This window comes from Sorex fumeus, unplaced genomic scaffold (genome assembly GCF_029834395.1).
Source record: "Sorex fumeus unplaced genomic scaffold, SorFum_2.1 ptg000006l, whole genome shotgun sequence".
Taxonomy (NCBI): domain Eukaryota; kingdom Metazoa; phylum Chordata; class Mammalia; order Eulipotyphla; family Soricidae; genus Sorex; species Sorex fumeus.
Genome location: NW_026606063.1, coordinates 548605 through 567119, shown reverse-complemented (window position 1 = coordinate 567119; position 18515 = coordinate 548605). Strand labels below are relative to the sequence as shown.

At 46.5% G+C, this 18515-nt stretch overlaps 1 protein-coding gene across 7 annotated transcripts in view; it reads left to right on the top strand.

Annotated features, from left to right (window-relative positions):
• Nucleotides 1-1082: 1082 nt before the first annotated feature.
• Nucleotides 1083-18515, top strand: part of CD46 (CD46 molecule) — a 41853-nt gene continuing 24420 nt past the window's right edge. For all 7 annotated transcript variants that reach the window (XM_056125058.1, XM_056125040.1, XM_056125021.1 and 4 more), the window contains exons 1-6: nt 1083-1249; nt 2510-2695; nt 3480-3582; nt 8039-8124; nt 15026-15223; nt 16529-16711. In XM_056125058.1, the coding sequence (XP_055981033.1) occupies nt 1159-1249; nt 2510-2695; nt 3480-3582; nt 8039-8124; nt 15026-15223; nt 16529-16711 (847 nt within the window). In that variant the 5' untranslated portion in view covers nt 1083-1158. The remainder of the gene's footprint in view (nt 1250-2509; nt 2696-3479; nt 3583-8038; nt 8125-15025; nt 15224-16528; nt 16712-18515) is intronic.

The following is an 18515-nucleotide window of genomic DNA, read 5'->3' as shown; positions in this document are numbered from 1 at the left end:
GGGCGCTCGAGTTTGTTCCTTGACTCTCTGGGGAGCAAGGTGCGTGTTGACTTTCTTCTCCCTCTAGTGTTCTGCGGAGAGGGTGGGTATTCCCGGAGGGTGCTCAGGCAGTCTCGGGGGCCCTTCCAAGCCACGCACCGTCCAATGCCGGGGGTGGCACTGCTCAGGCACTTCAGGACCCAAAGGTCCCCAGGGTCTCTACCTACCGGGGATGCTCAGTCTGGCGGTGCCAGGGGGAGCCCAGCGAGTGGGGCACAGGTGACTCTCGTACCCTAACCCTGCGGCCCCTGCCTTGCTGCTTGCCGAAGGTGCGAGAAACTCCTGGTGGGGGCCAGGGAAAAGGCTTTAAAACCAAGGCAAGCTCATCGGAAGCCGCTCATTCCAAACGCCTGGGCCTCGCAGCCTTTCTGAGAACAGAGGGGCGGCCGCGAAAAGGCTGCAGACGCGGGCAGCAGGCCTGTGGGCGGTCCCGCAGCGCCTGGACCTGGGCCCGGGGCGCGTTCAAGGAAACGACCTCGTCCCAGGGCCGCGCGGGGCTTCCTGGAAGCGTTCGCAGCCGCTGACGTCACCGGCCCGCAACACCGGCCCCGGCCAGGGAAGCGCGCGGAGGGACCCGACGCTCTGCCCGGAGGCGGCCCCGGTGCTGCCGGGCTGGCCCCGGGGGCTCGGGCCCGAGGGGCGCCCTGGCCTGGGTGGGCACTCCCGGACGGCAGCGAGGGGGGCGCGGCGCCCGGCTCGAGCGGGGCCGGGTCGGCGGGGGACGCGGGCGGAGCCGCCTTCCGCCCCGCCTCGCCCTTCCCCTCCCGGCCGCGCCCGGCGCCGCGGACTTCCGGGCGCGGGCGCGCGCGAGCCATTGGGCGCACAGAGACAGGCCCCGCCCCGCGCGCCAATGGGCGGACAGAGACCAGCCCCGCCCGCCCGCCAATGGGCGGACAGAGAGCAGCCGGGCCGCGCCGCCAGCCAATGGGCGGACAGAGTCCAGCCCCGCCCCGCCGGCCATTGGCCGGCAGGGAGAGACAGGCCCCGCCCCGTCACCGTGGCCCCGCCCCGCCGCGCCCCGCCCCGCCCGGGTCCACCCGGACCCGGCTCTGGGCTCCGGCCGCACCGGACTCTGCGGCGTTGCTGGTGGCCGCGCGGACGCGGCTCTGCGAACCCCGAATGCCGGCGCGTGCCCGGAGCCCCGCGTGGCGTCGGCCGTGGGTCGGGGCCTTGGAGATCGCCCTGGTCCTCGCGCTGCCAGGCCTGTGCGGTACGTGCCGAGGCCCTCGGGGTCGCGGCGTGGGGGGCGGGGCCCCTCGGGGTCGGGGCCGGGGCGTGGGGGCGCCGTGGGTCGCGTGGGGCGCGGGGCTTAGCTCTGGGCCGCCCGCCCCGCCACCTCCCGCTGCCCCCGGGTGGGCAGCTGAGGGTCCCGGGCCCCCCTCCCGACTCCCGAGCCCCGAGAGCAGCTGGTCCCTGCGAACGGGGCGGGGGGGGGGGGGCCTCTGGGGAGGCGGAGCCGGCGCCGCCCCCAGCCCGGGGAGCAAAGGATGTGCGCGGGGTCGGGGGGCGCCGGCAGCCCCGGGACCGCGAGGTGGGTGCACGGAGGCTCCAGGGGACCCGGTTTCCCGGCCCGCCCCGGCCCGGCCCTGTGGGGTCAGGGGGAGGATGCTGCGCGTTGCCAGGACAACCCCAGGATGCCCGGAGTCTGGGTCCCGCACAGCCCCCAGCCTCCCCCTGCATTCACGCTGGAAGGGAGAGCTCGGCGGGCTGCAGTCGTGACCCGTGACCCAGACAGGACAGGACAGTTCCCCGGGGGCAGAGGACGCACGGTCAGTTGACACTGCTGGCGGGCAGTGGACGCGGGGCCCAGTATCCCAGGACATTCTTTCACTAGCCCTTGAGGCTTCTTCAGGTTTGATGAGCTCCACCTCCCTCTGCCCTCCCTCTGGGCCCCTGCGGCCAGAGCGTGTGCTGTGGACAGTGGGTGGAGGAGAGGAGAGAGTCTGGTGTGAGATCTGAGTGCCGGGGACAGGAGGTGCTGGCACCCTGCGGTCAGGTTGCCCGCTGCATTCACCCAGCATCCTCCTGGGAGTGTCCTCTGGGCTGTGCACTGCACTCACCCGCCCCGGTTCGTTCAGAATCGCCTGCAAGACTCATTGCCAACCCTGAGGGATCCAGCAAGTCTGGGACAGGAGTGGAGTAGTTGGCATGGATGGCACTTGATGTCTGCAACCTGTGAAATCCTTAGTAGCATGACAGTTGTGGGAGGCCCTCCCCCTGCATGCTAAGTACCTGCTAGCCTAGGGTGTCCGTGCTGGTTCTCAGGTTCCCAGGGAATGAAACTGCGGCTTGTTCCCCAGAAACCAAGGCTGGCAAATAGGGTGTTATCTCCCTCTCCACAGCAGGGGTACATACATGGAGCATTCTGGAAGATCCCTCTGTGCCTTTTCATTGATTCTCGTTGGTCCCAGCTCCTGTGAGTGGTGCAAGAGAAACGTTTGGTATTCACTGGAATCACTCTCATCTCTAGGTGCCTGCGATGCACCACCAAGATACCAGTCTATGAAGATCAAGGGGGACAGTAAATCTTCGTACAGTCCTGGGGAGAGAGTAGATTATGAGTGCCGCCCAGGGTACAAGCGCGACTTTACGCTTCCTGCCCATACTGTTTGTAATGACGATGGCACATGGGCAGCCCTCCAGGAGGCTTGTACCAGTAAGTAAACCAGGCTGCCTTTTTCTTTTCCTTTTCTTTTTTTTCCCCTTTTGGTTTGAATTTGATTTGATATTTTATTGAATCACCATGTGGTACACAATTACAAGGTTGTTATGACTTAGTTTCAATCATACAATGTTCCTGTCTCTTCACCAGTGTACATTTCCCAATTTTCTTCCTGTTACCCTCCCCATGAGTCCTCTAGTTTCTCACAACCTCATCCTGCCCCTATGCCAGGCACTTTTCTTCTCTCTCTCTCTCTCTCTCTCTCTCTCTCTCTCTCTCTTCCCCCCACCTTCTGTCTTTCTCTCTGTCACTATTTCCTTCATTCTTGCATCATTATAACTTGCAGTGTAAGTACTGAGAAGTTGTCACAAGTGGAAGGTTGGGAGGAGGGCAGTTAGAATCGAGAAGATTATGACATGATGTTAGAAAGAATCACTCTGGAAAAGAACTGAGTTCTGAGAGGAGGTAGACGGATACTCAGGTTTCGTTTTCAGTCCGTGACCTATGACTCTCTCACATGGTGCTGGTGCTTGTCTACTACTGTTTTTATCGTGAGAGTATAGGTTTTATGTAGTGTATTAGTTCAGGTTTTGAAAAAATCTCTGTGGAGTCTTTCTTGGCATGTAGATGCCTGGGTAAACGTGAACCTCACTTTTGCCCTTACAGTAATTAAGGAAAGTAATAATCCCTTAAGTATAAAGGCACAATGTGAGCTTTTGTTTTAAATTTAGATCTACTTGGAAATTTATAAAATGGTGAACTTGATATTTTCCCTTAGAAAAGGCATGTCCACATCCACCAGTGCCCAGTAATGGGGAAATATCCAGCCCACAAGGGGATCTGCTGTTTGGCTCAGAGGTTCACTATACATGCTTTGTCGGGTAAGTCACTCCATCAAAGTGGATAAGGTAATATTACAAACTCCATTTTTGGGTTTTTTTTCTTCTAACACACCCTTGAAGTTGGTTTCTTTTCTTTCTGTGTGGCAGGTTGTACTTGTAGCCAAACAACATTGGGGATGTTAGGGGGACTGAAAAGATGAGGAATGAATACAAGTCAGTCTACATGGAAAGAAAGCAAAGTGGTGTGCTGCTACATATAGCAGTAAACTTACTACAAACATTCAAATCATAGTGGTCATGGTAACTTACCCTTGACCACCAACGCTCTCATTCCATATTGGTCAGCTATCAGCTAACATTTACATTTCTCTGTTGTGATAGCAGAAAATAGAATTACCTACCAAAGTTATTTAATTGAAGGGTGGTGTTATCAGACCAGCCTTGACCCGATTTTCCTGGCCCTTGTGTTGAATGATCTCTGACTTGCAAAATATTACTGAGTCAGCTATGAGAGTAAAGCTTCTCAAAGCACAAAAAAAGATGTAAGAGTATTTAATCGTTTGTTTTCAGTCCAGCTTGCATATCTTGGCTATACTGGCTACTTGTAAAAATTGGGCTTTTTGGAGGGGAAATATAAAAACACTCCAGAAATGGCACCCTTTTTAAAAATACTGACTCTGTAGCCTGCCGCTTGCTGAGTTCAGTCTAAGAGGTGTGTATGAGATATGTGAGATCATCCTGGTTTTCTACTTAAAAAATCATTTTGCCTAGTGATAGTTTCACTTCTTGCTTTTCAATTTGGATATCTTTCGTTTCTTTACTGTCTCTCCTGTCTCCTTAATTTCTCAATTACTTCCAACGTGAAGTTGAATAGAAGTGGTAAGAGTGGGAGCTCTTGGGACTGGAGAGACAATGCAGGTAGGAAGGCCACTTGCCTTGCATGTTGTATGCTTGATTGGTTGGTTTGTGAGCGAGCCCATCCACCAGTGCTCAGGGTTACTCCCTGCTCTCTGCTTGGGGGTAAACTCTGGCTTGGTCAGGAGTCCATGCAGTAGTGTACTCGCTGTTGGATAGCTCTAGATCCTCACCTTCCAACTTCTTTAATTCTCTCATCTCTTATTCAGTTTTTTGCCCTCTTTCTTGTGTTTTCTTGACTGTCTGTAGCACTGCTTCTTTGAGGTCAGTGAACATCCTCACGACTAAGGCCTTTCAAAATGCCTTATCAGAGAGGCTAGTTAGGCTCTTAGTGCTGGTTGAGTATCAGGGCTATTATTTGTTCACTAAATGTCATGGGGTTTGCACTGTTTCCCTGTTGTCCCGTCGCAGTCTGCGGTGGAGTCTTTCTGCTTCTCTGTTCATGCCCTGCCATCTCAGCGAAGCTCTCTGGAGGGCAGGTTGGTTGGTGCCCTCTTTATTCTCGGACAGTGGTCTCCAATCCAATTTGTTGTTGGTAATTTCCTTTACCTCTTATGGGAGGTGTTTAATGTCATTGACCCTTCACCTAGCCAGATTGTGCTTTAGATTATTATGATTCTTGCTGTCGTGCTGCTGTTGTCGGATTTTCTAGGAATGGTGCTTGGAGCTAGGGGTGACTATTAGCGTGGATGGAGGTAGCCAAACTATTTCTGCGTTAGTTCAGATGAGAGCCCAAGGTGTATTCCACGTGGGACTGCGAGAAAGATATTTTCAGTAAGAGTAGTAGCAGCAGTACTATCAAGAGTTCACCTTTTCAGAAACCTCTTAGGTGGAGTCAAGTGGCTCTATAGTGAGACAAAGTTAGATGCCCACTATTCCCAGCTGGGTGGCTCCAGGTGTAAGTTTCACGGATCTTTTAGTGTGGCCAAGTGGTTCTTGCTGAGTCCAAGGTGGGAAATTTTTTTTTTTAATTTTTTTTTTTTTTTTATTGAATCACTGTGGGAAAGGTTACAAAGCTTTCAGGTTTATGTCTCAGTCATGTAAATATCAAACACATTTCCCTTTACCAATACTTATTTTTTACCATGAAGAACCCCAATAAAACCCCACCCCCCACCCCTCCCCGTCCCTGTGAGGCAGATGAATTCTAGTTAACACTCTATCTGCTTTGATTAGATTCATTGTTTCAATAAAAGATTCACCACTATTATTTAGAGTTTACCCCCCCCCCAAATCAGACATGCTGAAAAAGCATTGTGAAGTGATTTGCTTTCTACGGCTGGGTTCAAGAATTAAATGTTGGTTTTGGATTTCTGCTCTTTTACCTATTGATCCTGGAAGTATTTCTACTGAAAGTCAGATAATTAAGAAATTGGTTTCTGTGTTCTGGAGTCCTGGCCGTGCTGGAGAGCCGCTCGCGGGGGGCAACCGGTGGCCTCGGTAGGGCGTGAAGGGCGGAGCGAAACGCCCCCCTTCCCATGAGGTTTTAGTCGCCCCCACACTCCCGGCTCATACCTGCTGTCCACAAGGCTCCCATGTGGCTGCCATCTTTCTTTCCAGAGAGGAGAGGGCGATTGGGGCAACACCCTTTCCCCTCCGGCAGACTTGATGGCCTGGATCAATGCATAGTCCTTTCACTTGTCTGCTCCAAGCTGCTGGGTTCTGCATTAAGTCCTTGTGCTTCTGGGGCCGTGGCCGTGCTGGAGAGCCGCTCGCGGGGGGCAACTGGTGACCTCGGTAGGGCGTGAAGGACGGACCAGAACGCCCCCCTTCCCATGAGGTTTTAGTCGCCCCCACACTCCCGGCTCATACCTGCTGTCCACAAGGCTCCCATGTGGCCGCCATCTTTCTTTCCAGAGGGAGGAGGGCGGAAGGGAGCAACACCCTTTCCCCTCTGGGCAGAAATGATTGCCTGGATTAAAGCATAGTCCTTTCACTTTTCTGCTCCAAGCTGCTGGGTTCTGCATTAGGTCATTGTGCTTCTGGGGCTGTGGCCGTGCTGGAGAGCCGCTCGTGGGGGCAACTGGTGGCCTCGGTAGGGCATGAAGGGCGGACCGAAACGCCCCCCTTCCCATGAGGTTTTAGTCGCCCCCACACTCCCGGCTCATACCTGCTGTCCACAAGGCTCCCATGTGGCCGCCATCTTTCTTTCCAGAGAGGAGAGGGTGAATGGGGCAACACCCTTTCCCCTCCGGCAGACTTGATGGCCTGGATCAATGCATAGTCCGTTCACTTTTCTGCTCCAAGCTTCTGGGTTCTGCATTAAGCCCTTGTGCTTCTGGGGCTGTGGCCGTGCTGGAGAGCCGCTCGTGGGGGGCAACTGGTGCAAGGTGGGAAATTTTGACGTTTGTGGGAATTTTTTTTTCAGTGTTACAGGCATTATCCTGGTTTATCTTAATCATTATTTTAGTCTGCTCTGATCGGGTTTCAGCTTTGTGCTGGGCCATGTGTCATTGCTATCATTTTTTTCTTCGTGCAATTGATCTTAGAAATCATAATTTTACTTTCTTCTTTTTTTCCTAAATATTGGTGGACTCCCATTGCTCAGAGGGCACAGCAGCACTCCCTGAAATAGTTCACTGGTCCAGATGGCTCAGTGCTACAGACCAGTTTTGCTCTGGGACCTCCAGAACTACACCTAGAGGTGCTTGGGAACTTGTGGTGGTGGGGATCCAATTTGAGTTCTTGTTCATGCCAGGTAAGTATCTCTGAGCCTTGAGGTATGTCCCTGGCCCCCTGCCACTGTATGGAGGTGGTAGCAGGTTCCTGGTTGGCTCCAGAATCACTCCTCACCTGGAACTTAAGAAGATGTGTGAGCCTCAGGAGACCTCAACTAAAAGAAGGTGCTGGCAGTTGCTGGTATTTTTTAGATATCCAAGTGTGCAGGCTGGCACATCCTTCCTACATGCCTGAGGGAGCCTACGTGTAGGCTTTTTGAGGGTTTCTGGAAGTCTACCAAGTAAACTTGTTGAAGACGTGGTACCCTTTTGATAAATACATCATATATGAACAGTTGTCAGAGCAACTGTGGACCAGAAAATATTTCTGACTGTGACAGTGGGGTCTGTCCAGCAGGAGCAGGGGACTCTGACTAAACCATCAGAGAAGGTTCCAGAGCAGTATCCTGGGAGATTCCTAGAAAGATGTTCCAACCTAAAGGACTGCCAAGAGCTAGAGCTTCCCCATCCCGGCCTGGCACTTGGTCCTCTCACTGTCTGGTGCAGGAATCTGAGCCCTAGAGTGTCAGGGGACTTGCGCAGGTGCATCAGGTACAGACAGCCCGTCCCTGGGCCTGTCTCTCCAGAGCCGCAGTCTTGCTGAGAGGAGGGTGTGAGGGAAGGGGTCTCCCATTGAGTGTGATGTGACTGCGGAGGCAGCTGTGGCCATGTGCACTGATGTTATAGCCCCTGCTACAGGACCATGAGTTCTCACTTACACCAGCTCCTTACTGTGTACTTCCCTTATCTCTGTTCTCATGTATCTAGGACTATTCTTCAAACTACTGTTGAAGGAAAACATAATATGTTACTTCTCAGTTTTCTATATAGAAATAATAGTAATTTTTTCTTTCCTTACTTAGTTTCCGCTTAATTGGGTCAAAAGTTATTTACTGTGAAGTATTTGACAACACTATGAAATGGAGTGATCAGCCTCCACTATGTGAAAGTAAGTTTGGTCTCTGTTTAGATATTAGAGCAATAATCAGTACATTGTTTTTTCAGTACCCCTTTAGACTTAGGAATGTTATACCGTAGACCATGACCTTTTCTTTAGTTGGTTACTTGATGTATTCTGAGCCAATGTCTTTCTTTTTTCTTTCTGGGTCACACTTAGCGATGCAAAGGGGTTACTCCTGGTTTGTGCACTCAGGAATTACTCCTGGCTATGCTCAGGGGACCATATGGGATGCTGGAAATCGAACCCGACTCAGGCCACGAGCAAGGCAAACGCCCTACCTGCTGTGCTGTCACTCTAGCCCTATCTGAGCCAATGTCTTGTGTGTCAGAAAGGAAAGTGTGATTTAGAAATCACCATTTTGGCCCCAGTTCAGAATTTCCCCACCTGAGTACTGGGTAAGGAGGGGAAGGGCTGCTAGCCATCTGAACTTAGCTCCGCCCATCCCTGGTCCCAGGAAACTGAGGAATCACAGCAACACCAAGGTCCCTGTTTTTCACTGAGTATCGCTATTTTGCCCCCAGATCAGGATACCCCCCTGCCCATGAAGCCTGCAGCCATATAGTGGCTGCACATTCCTTCTCCTTTCCAAAAATCACCGTGAACAAACAAAAACAACCTTACTCAAGCTGCATAACCACACACAAACATGCAAGAAACAACTCTGGACTGCAAAAGTCACAATGTGAGTGCAACACAGCACACCAATGCTTTAGGGAGTGAAGGTGGTAACCCAGTGGACTCAACCAGTAAAAATGAGCTACATAACCTGATGAGGAATTTAGAGAAGAAATATTGAGATTGCTTTTGAAGACCAAAGAAATTGGCATGAACTAACAAACACAAGAGGATATGAAAGCAGAAATAAGGAAAAAAATGAATGATTCTGAGAACGGAATCAGTGAGCTCAAAGTGAAGTGCAGAAAACCTCCAGACAAAAACAGAAGATGGGGAAAAGCCTCCAAATAATTGAACAAGTGACAAGAGAACTTTGGGATCAATTCAAGAGAAACAACATAAGAATCACTGGGTCCCCAGAGGACCGGGAAGGCAACCCTGGTGATGAATCAACAGTCAAAGACATCATTACTGAGAAATTCCAAGCGGAAGAGTGCATGCACCCAGATCCAGGTGACCTGAAAAGGACCATCTTAAAGAAATGCAAGGAAAAGTACACTAAGACACACTCTAACCGTAATGATAAAACCCACAGATAGAATACCAAAAGCAGTAATATTATGGAAATGATGTACAAAGGAGCAGCTTCAAGATTTATAGCAGATTTATCAAATAAAACCCTCCAAGCCCAAAGACAGAGGTGGGATAGAGTGAAAAAAATTAAATAATGCCTCATCAAGAATACTTTACCCAGCCAGACTGTTATTCAGATTTTAAGGAACAATACACAACTTTACAGATGAACCACTCAGGAACTTCATAGTCTCAAAACATCTTTATAAGAAGATCTAAAGGGCTGCTTTAAGACAAGTCCAAGAAACACACCAAACTCCTGAGGAAAGATGGGACAGAACCCCATGACAAGTATCTCTCTCAATGTCAAAGTTTTAAGTGCACCAAATAATAGACACAGAGTGGCAGGATAGATTAGAAGATTAAAGCCAGCATTCTGCAGCCTGCAAGAAACACATTTGAATAGTCAGAGCAGACACACACTCATAGTCAAAGGTTGGAAAACAAACAACAGACCCCTCAAAAAGCCCAGTGTGACATACAAGTATCAAATGGCATAGACTTCAGGCTGAAAAAGATTCTAAGAGACAGCAAAGGTCATTTCTTAATGATTATGGGATCTGTAAATCAGGAAGAACTCATACTCCTAAACATGTGTGTACCTGAGGGACCCGCAAAATACTTAAAACAACTACTGGCAGACTTGAAGAAAGACATCAATAGCAGCACAATAGTAGTTGGAAATTTCAGCATTACTCTGTCACCTCTTGATAGATTAATTTGACTGAAGCCCAATAAGTAATACTTTCTTTGAAGAAAAACAGGAGGGAGATAAAGAAGAAAGGTGTCTGCCAAAGAGCCAGGCAGTGGGGGTAAAGATGTGTGTGTGTGTAGGGGGAGTGGAAATAAAAGCTGGGGGATATTGGTGGTAGGAAATGTGCACTGGTGGGGGTATGGGTGTTGGAACATTGTATGATTGAAACGCAACCATGAATAACTTTGTAATGGTCTATCTCACGGTGATTCAATTTAAAAAAAAATCCAAAAGATCAATGAATGCAAAAACTAGTCCTTTGAAAAAATATCACTGTATCACTGTCCTCCCATTATTCATCAATTTGCTCGAGCGGGCCCAGTAACGTCTCCATTGGAGACTTTTGTTGTTACTGTGTTTGGCATATCGAACACGTCACAGGTCACTTGCCACGCTGGCGAGATACTCTCGGTAGCTTGTTGGGCTCTCCGAGAGGGGCAGAGGAATCGAACTCGGGTCGGCCATGTTGGTTGTGTGCAAGGCAAACACCCTACCACTGTTCAAAATACTACTAGCAAGACTCAAATAGGGAGAGAGAGAACCCTAATAAACCAAATCAGAAATGAAGGAAAGATAACACAACAGACACTACAGAAATTCATAGTATCTTCAGAATCTATTTTGAGAATCCTTATTCCACAAAATAAGAGAACCTAGAAGAAATTCTTAAATGCTTGGACTGCTATAAAGGCTAAACCAAGATTATCTAAACAGACCTATTGAAAAAAGAAGAAATGAGAATGGTAATCAAAATTCTTCCCCAAGACAAAAGTCCAGGCCCCGTTGGATTCACTAGTGAATTCTTACAAATCTTTAAAGAAGACCTAGTGCCAATACTTTTCTGGCTCTTCCAGGAAACTGAAGAAAGAGAAAAACTCCCAAAAAGTTTCTATGAAGCCAGCAGCATCCTAATACCAAAATCAGAGAGGGAATTACAGGTAGATTCTTGATAAACACAGATGCAAAGATCATCAATAAAATATTAGCAAACAGGATCCAACAATTTATCAAAAATATTATATACCATGACCAAGTAGGAGTCATCTCAAGCATGCAAGGGTGGTTTAATATATGCAAGTCAATCAACATAATACACAATACCAGTGAAAGAAAAAAAATCACATTAATCTGTAAATAAAAACAGAGATAGCATTTGACAAGATTCAGCACTCATTCATTCATGATTTTAAAAAAATCAATAAAATGGCCATTGAACTAAAAGACTTCCCCAAAGATCCGGCACAAGACACGGTTGCCCATTCTTGTCACTTCTATTCAATATAGTACTGGAAGTACTTGCCATAGCAGTTAGGCGAGAAAATGATACCAGATGCATCCCGATAGGAAAGCAAGAAGTCAAGCTCTCACTATTTGCAGATTATATGATACTATATTTAGAAATTCCTAAAGACTACTAAAAAGCGTCAAGAAACAACAATAGGTTTATATAGTAAAGTGGCTGTCTGCAAAATTAATGTGTAAAATTCCAAACCTGTCCTATACACAAATAATGAGGGTAAAAAGATCTGTTCTTAAAGTCCTACTTACAACTGTGTCCCAGAAAAATCAAGTACCTTGGGTTCTGCTTAACTAAAGAGGTAAAAGACCTATACAAAAATTAAAAAAAAAAAGCTATGAATTGCTTCTTCAAGAATAAAAGAGGACATGAGAAAATGTCATGCTCATAGATTGGGAGGATTAGTATCATCAGAATGGCAACACTTCCCCAAATCATTGTACTGATTCAATGCAATCACTATAAGCATACAACCCCATGTTATTTTTCAAAGAAATTTTTCAAACATGTGGAAATTCATGTGGAAAAATGAACCACCCAGAATAGCTAAAGCAATCCTTGGGGAAAAGAAGACAGGAGACTTCACTTTCCCCATATTAAAACTGTGCTCTGAAGCAGTAATTCAAACAACATTGTGTTAGAATAAAGACAGACTGTCAGATCAAAGGAATAGACTTGAATATCCTGAGACATGCCCTCGGGTATACGATCAGTTTATCTTCAATAAAGAAACAAAAAATACTAAGTAGTGCAAGGAAACCTCGTAAACTGATGGTGTTGTGGAAACAGGCCATGACATGAGAAAAAAAGAACTTAGACGGCTTTCCATTGCCATAGACAAAATGAAATCAAAATGGATTAAAGATAAGACCTGAATCCATAAAGTACATAGAGGAAAAATGTAGGCAGAATTCTCCATGACATTGAAGCTAAAAGCATCTTCAAGGATGAAGCACCACTGACCAAGCAAGTGGAAGCAAAGATAAACAAAATTGGCCACATTAACTAAGAACCTTCTACTCCTGAAAGGAAATGATGACCAGGATTCAAAGATGACCCAGAGAATGGGAAAAATTATTTAACCAACACTCAACTGATCAGGGGTTAATATCCAGAATATATAAGGCACTTGTAGAACTTTACAAGAAACTTCTTCAAGGAAGAACTGCAAATGACCAAAAGACATAAAAAAAAACCCTAATCATCAGGGAGATGCAAAAGAACATAACATATCACCAAACACCACAGAGACTGGCAAACATTCAAAAGAATAAGAACAACCTGTGCTGTCACAGATGTGGGGAGAAAGGGGCTCTCATTCATTGCTAGTTGGAATGCTCACTGCCCCAATCATTATTTTTTGGAAAACAATATGGACGATTGAATTTCCATATAACCCAGCAATAGCACTCCTGGGAATATACCCTAAGAGGTCCAAAAACAATGCAGAAAGCTTCCCTCTTCCCCTGTGTTAATTTCAACATTTCACAATGGCCAGAATTTGGGAAAAAACACAAGTGCCTGAGATCAGATGACAGGATAAAGAAACTATTATATATCTACACAGTGGAATATCATGCAGCCACTAAGAAAAAGGAAATCATGAAATTTGCTTCTACATAGAAGGACACGGAGAGTATTATGCTACATGAAATGAGTCAGAGGGATTGGGACAGATATAGAATGATTGTATTCACAGGATATTAAAACTGTATGGGTAGTATAAGAATAGTACCCAAAGACAGTAGGAATGAGAGCTAGGAGTACTGGCCCGTGGTAGGAAGCTTGCCAGAAAGGGTGGTGGCAGGGAGAGGAGAGGACCACTATGACAATGATAGTTGGAAATGATCACTCTGCACCAGAACTGAGTTCTTAAAGAAGGTAAAGTGATATCCATGATACCCTTTTAGTAACAGTGTTACAAACCACAGTGCCTAGAAAAGAAAAAGGGTAAAAGGAAGATAGAGAAGAAAAGAGGCAGAACTAGGAGGGGGGTCCAGAAAGGAGGGAAATTGGGGATATTGGTGGCAGGAAATCTACACTGATGAAGGGATGGGTGTTAGAACTTTGCGTGAGAGAAAACTCAATAATGAACAACTTTGTAACTGTGAATCATGGTGATTCAATAAAAAAAGAAAAAATGCGAAGACCTCGCCCACAGACCAAAAAAATAAGAAATAAATAAATAACTAAGACAGGCCAGTGCTAACCATAGTATTAACAAAGCTGAAAGCATGAGATCCAAACTGCAATGACCAAACCTAAAAGGTACCTGTCAAGGAGACAGTTAGGTCGGAAGGGAAAGAGACGCTTTGGTAGAGGGAAGCTGACACGGTGATGAGACGGGTGTTGGAAAATCGTATGCCTAAAACTCAACTGCAAGTCACGTAGTAAATTATGACGCCCAAGTTTTTTAACGAAAGACAGCCACGTGCTGTCTTACCATTTCTTTCCCGACGGGAAAGGCCTCGTGCAGTCTTCATGCAGGGCAGGAGGCCCCTCGCTCCGCTGTGCCTCCAAGTCTTTTGTTCCGGGGACTTTTTATACAGGAACATAGGAGCTTTGACCTAACTTAGCTGGATTTGGGGACAGATTGGCGACTTTGAGGAAGAACAAGATGCCAGCGGATAAACGTGGTTTTGCGTTTCCTCTAAAATGTCACTTGTAAGAGTCTTAAGTTTTTCTTTTTGAAGCTAAAAGGTAACGAAAGTTTAGTAGATGTGAATAGTGAGTTTTGCTTTTAGATTCTTTCCAGATAAACTTTATCTACTGTTTCTACAGTGTAGTCTCTATCATTTCTGGCTCAGAAGAAGACATCTGGAGTCACTGTGTGTGATATTACACAGTTTGCTATCTCTGGAAAATTTAACTGTATACTTTTAAGGGTGAAAGTAACAAGAAAGAGTAAAACAATAAAAAGAAAGTCACATGATATCCAGCTATCCTGTGAATCACCAATATGGTATCCAGATACATTTGTCAACTATATCAAATTTCTAAACTCCGTTTAACTTATTTTTTATTCACATATTTATTTCTCTTTCTAAATTGTTATCATCTCTTACAGAGACAAACCTAGCCTAACCTTGCCGATGAACAAAGATACCTTCCAATGTAGATGTGTTATATTTGTTTAAAAGGTGGATTTTCCATGATGATCATTTCTACATCAATCATTTGAATTTTTGGATCACAGTTAACTTCTAGCGTCTCTCGACTAAAGGGGTATTGGGGGGCCAGAGCGATAGCACAGTGGCTAGAGCGTTTGTCTTGCACACGGCAAACCCGGGTTTGATCCCTGGCATCCCATATGGTCCCCCATGTACCGCTAGGAATAATTCCTGAGTGCAAAGCCCAGAGTATCCTCTGAGCATCGCTGGGTGTGACCCTAAATGCAAAATCACTGTCACTCCCCTCCCGTTGTTCATGGATTTTCTAGAGTAAAATAAAAATACAAAGGGTTATTGGATTCAAAATTAGCTCAGAGCTATTAAGCACTAATGTATTGGTCCAGCTCAGGGAACCCTAATGCTGCAGTGATCTTTTTACTTTAGCTCTTGCTACTTATGTCCTTTTCCCCACTTTCTAAGAGGTATTGTGTAGACCACCTGAGAAAATACCGAACGGGAAGTACTCCAACAGTCACAAGGAGGTTTTTGAATATGGTGAAGTTGTGACTTACACTTGCAACCCTTCAACCGGGCCAGATGAATACTCCCTTATTGGGACGAACAGGCGTCTTTGTTCTGCTGATGGAAATTGGACCGGCACCCCTCCTCGGTGTGAAGGTAATAGTACTTCCGTTATTTCCTCCTTCAGTTTTGACTTCTTTGGAGACACCATATGTAATCTTATAACCTAAAAGAAAACAAAGCCCCCCCCAAAAAAACAAGAATTTAAAATCTATTTTTACCTATGACACAGTTATCTATAGAAAATTACAGATACAATTCCTTGCAAAATACACACTTAACATACAGAGATGGTCTCTTGCCTAGAATTAAATCACAGAAAATTGATATTTTCAAAACTATTCATGACTGTCTGAAGTACTCAATATAAACCTTTAAATGATTATCATTTGTTAAATATTAAAGAAGTTGGTTAAAATCTAATTCAAATAAATCAATATAAATCAAATACCCAATATAAATCAGATACCCATGAAAGACTTGTAACATAAAATCTGCTAATACTAATAAAGGATACTAAAAGAAACCCTGAATGGAGATTCCAATGGATGTGATTGAAAAATTCCATAAGATAGAAATTTCACTTCTAGCTTCATCTATAAATTAAACACAACAAAATGAAAATTGATTAATTATAATTGATACACTTATACAAAGAATGAGAATATTGTCAAAAACTTTGAAAAACAATTAGAAGCTGCTCACAGCCCCCCCCCCCCCCCCCCCCCGTGTCATCATAGTATAGAATCCTCGAGGTGTGGTATTTGGAGAAAAGAGCCTTATAAAGTAATGAAGAGACAGAGATTCCAGAATGAGGTTCTTATGTGGGTCCAGAGGATTTTTGCCATGGGTATACAGATAACTGCGTAGATGTGACTTAATGATAGTATAGCAGGTAGGGTTCTTGCCTTGCACATGGAAACCCGGTATTATGCATGGCACCCCATATATATCCCCCATCCACCAAGAGTAACCCAAGTGCAGAGACTGGATAAACCCTGAGCACTGCCCAGTGAAGTTACCCCGACCCTTCCCGTGTAACTCAGCAGTCCAAAAACAGTGAAAGCATGTTTACCCAAAATGCATGGGTGCTCCTAGCAAGCAGTTCTCATAGGCCCCCATCTCCATGCCAGTAAATCATTCACAGTCTTGCTGAGGGTGGGCAGACAACTTGTGCGAATCCCTGCAGTGGAAGAACGCACCTCCTGGTCCGTGCCAAAGGGGGGATGGACCTCGGGTCCACTGCCCTGAGCATAACGGGAATACAGAATGCCCATATGTATACTTTGTGTATACTTTGTGTAACTCTCCTAGTCTTGTTCTCACTGTACTATTTTGAATGGTTTACTGTCTTGTGTTGATACCGATTTATGTTCATTCTGGACTTTTTCAACTTTTCAGTGGTTAAATGTCCGTATCCAGAGGTATCCAATGGAATGCCAAGATCAATAATTCCAAAAAAACGTAACTACAACACAACGGTTTTATTTGGCTGCCTCCCAGGTTTTGTCCTACGAGGCAGTGACACAATCAGGTGTGACGCTGACAGTCGTTGGAACCCCCCAGTACCAACATGTGTTCCAGGTATCAAGACCATTGCTTTGACTTTGCGTGTCAGTGACATTACAAGGGAGAATTTTGCTAATCAACTCAATTTTGTGTTTCTTTCACATGTATTGGACACATATACCTAAGACAGATTTATGACCTAAAAGTTATATAGGATTGTGATGTGTTGATTTTGGAAGTTTCAAAATATCAGGAATTAGCATATTAGTTTATCACATTTGCATTTCTATGGATAAAAATGGGTAGCAGCAACATTTTCCAGAATTGGAATTTTCATTAAGCAGGTTTGTTATGAAGGTTTTGATTCATACAGTGGAGAGAAGGAATGCTTCCTTAATCCCTGATCTTTAATTGACAATGCTATGTTTTCCGTTGCTCGCTGCTTTCAGTACTAAACCACCAATCCAATAAAACACCATTCAGGCTTTGGTAAATTGCTCCATACAGTTTTTTGCCACGTTTGGCAGTGCTCAGGAGTTTCTCTTGAATCAGTGCTCCGTCTTCTCTCTGGGAAGTGCTCCGGGGACTCTTCGTTGCCGGGGTTGAAACCCGGCCTCCTCCATGGTTCCTATTGAGCCACCTGCCCTAAAAAAGTCTGCCCAGCCTTGGAGCACGGCTTTCATTGGAACAGCTCTCATAGATTAGGGTCCCATTATTGACATCTCCTGAATTGACCATCCATTTCACAAAATTGACTCTAAGCAATTGTTCTCTAACCATAGGTCTTTAAATTCCTGTGGCTTACACTCATTTGTCCATCGTGAACTTGCGTATGCCAACGGTTATGGACATGCCGCCTCATGAGTTGCGATTTTTCTCTTTGTGATTCTCTGAGATGAGAATGGTTAGCTGAGATGAGTTTCTGTGCTAGTTAGTTCTCTCTCACATGGCGCAAAGCTGCCTCCCTGGGAGGGAGCAGAACCGGGTGGGATGCCTTTGAGGCACTTGGCTCAGTCCATGGGCACCAAGTTCATCCCCAAGGTCAGTCCAAGTGAGGAGGAAGGTTATGGCATCTGAATTGAATGGGCACGTTTTCTGGGTCATCCACTTTGCTCTTTCCTTCATGCTCAAGGTCATTGCTGACACCTGTATCGGCTGCCTCCAGCTCCTGGGCTGGGTTTCATTCCTGCAGTGCAGCCCGAACAGCATCTCCCTACAGTCCCTCTACACCCAGGAAGTTGTGCTGCCACCAGAAACTTCCTGTATTTCTGCGTATTCCTCCCACCCCCTCAGCCATCACTCTTTCTCTCTGCATGCCTGTCTGTTCTCAACGGAATTGATTTCATGGACCCAAAGGCCAGGGAAAGTCCTCACTTACTGAAATGAAGGGACAGTGTCTTTGGGGACGACTGCCAGCTTCTGTGCCTGAGGCTTTGGAGGTGGTGACGGAGCCTCTCCCCTTGAGGGCTGCTCTCGGGCTTCCCTTTGGTCCAGCCGACAAGAGAGAGCAGGGCACGGGCAGAGCTTGTGCCTGGCTCACGGGTGGGGGTCTCATGACTCTGCTTGCTCCAGTGTGCCCCTTTCTGTGGGGGTCCTTTCCCTAGTTCAGCACACAGATGAACTCAAGACACACCCCAGTGTCTGGCTTTCCCTTTAGTTGTTGCTTCCTATCGCCCTAACGTTTTATGGAATGAAGGTGGTTCTTCCTGTTTCTGCAGTCACGTGGCAGATGCTTTCCTGCAGTTGCAGTTAGGCTTCAAATACTTACCTTAGGTGACTGTGGGGTTGGCAGGAAGGAGAGGTGACTTTGATGGACTGATGGCGTCCAGTTGCACATGAAACATTTGATCATTGACATTTTAATCACGTTCATGTATTT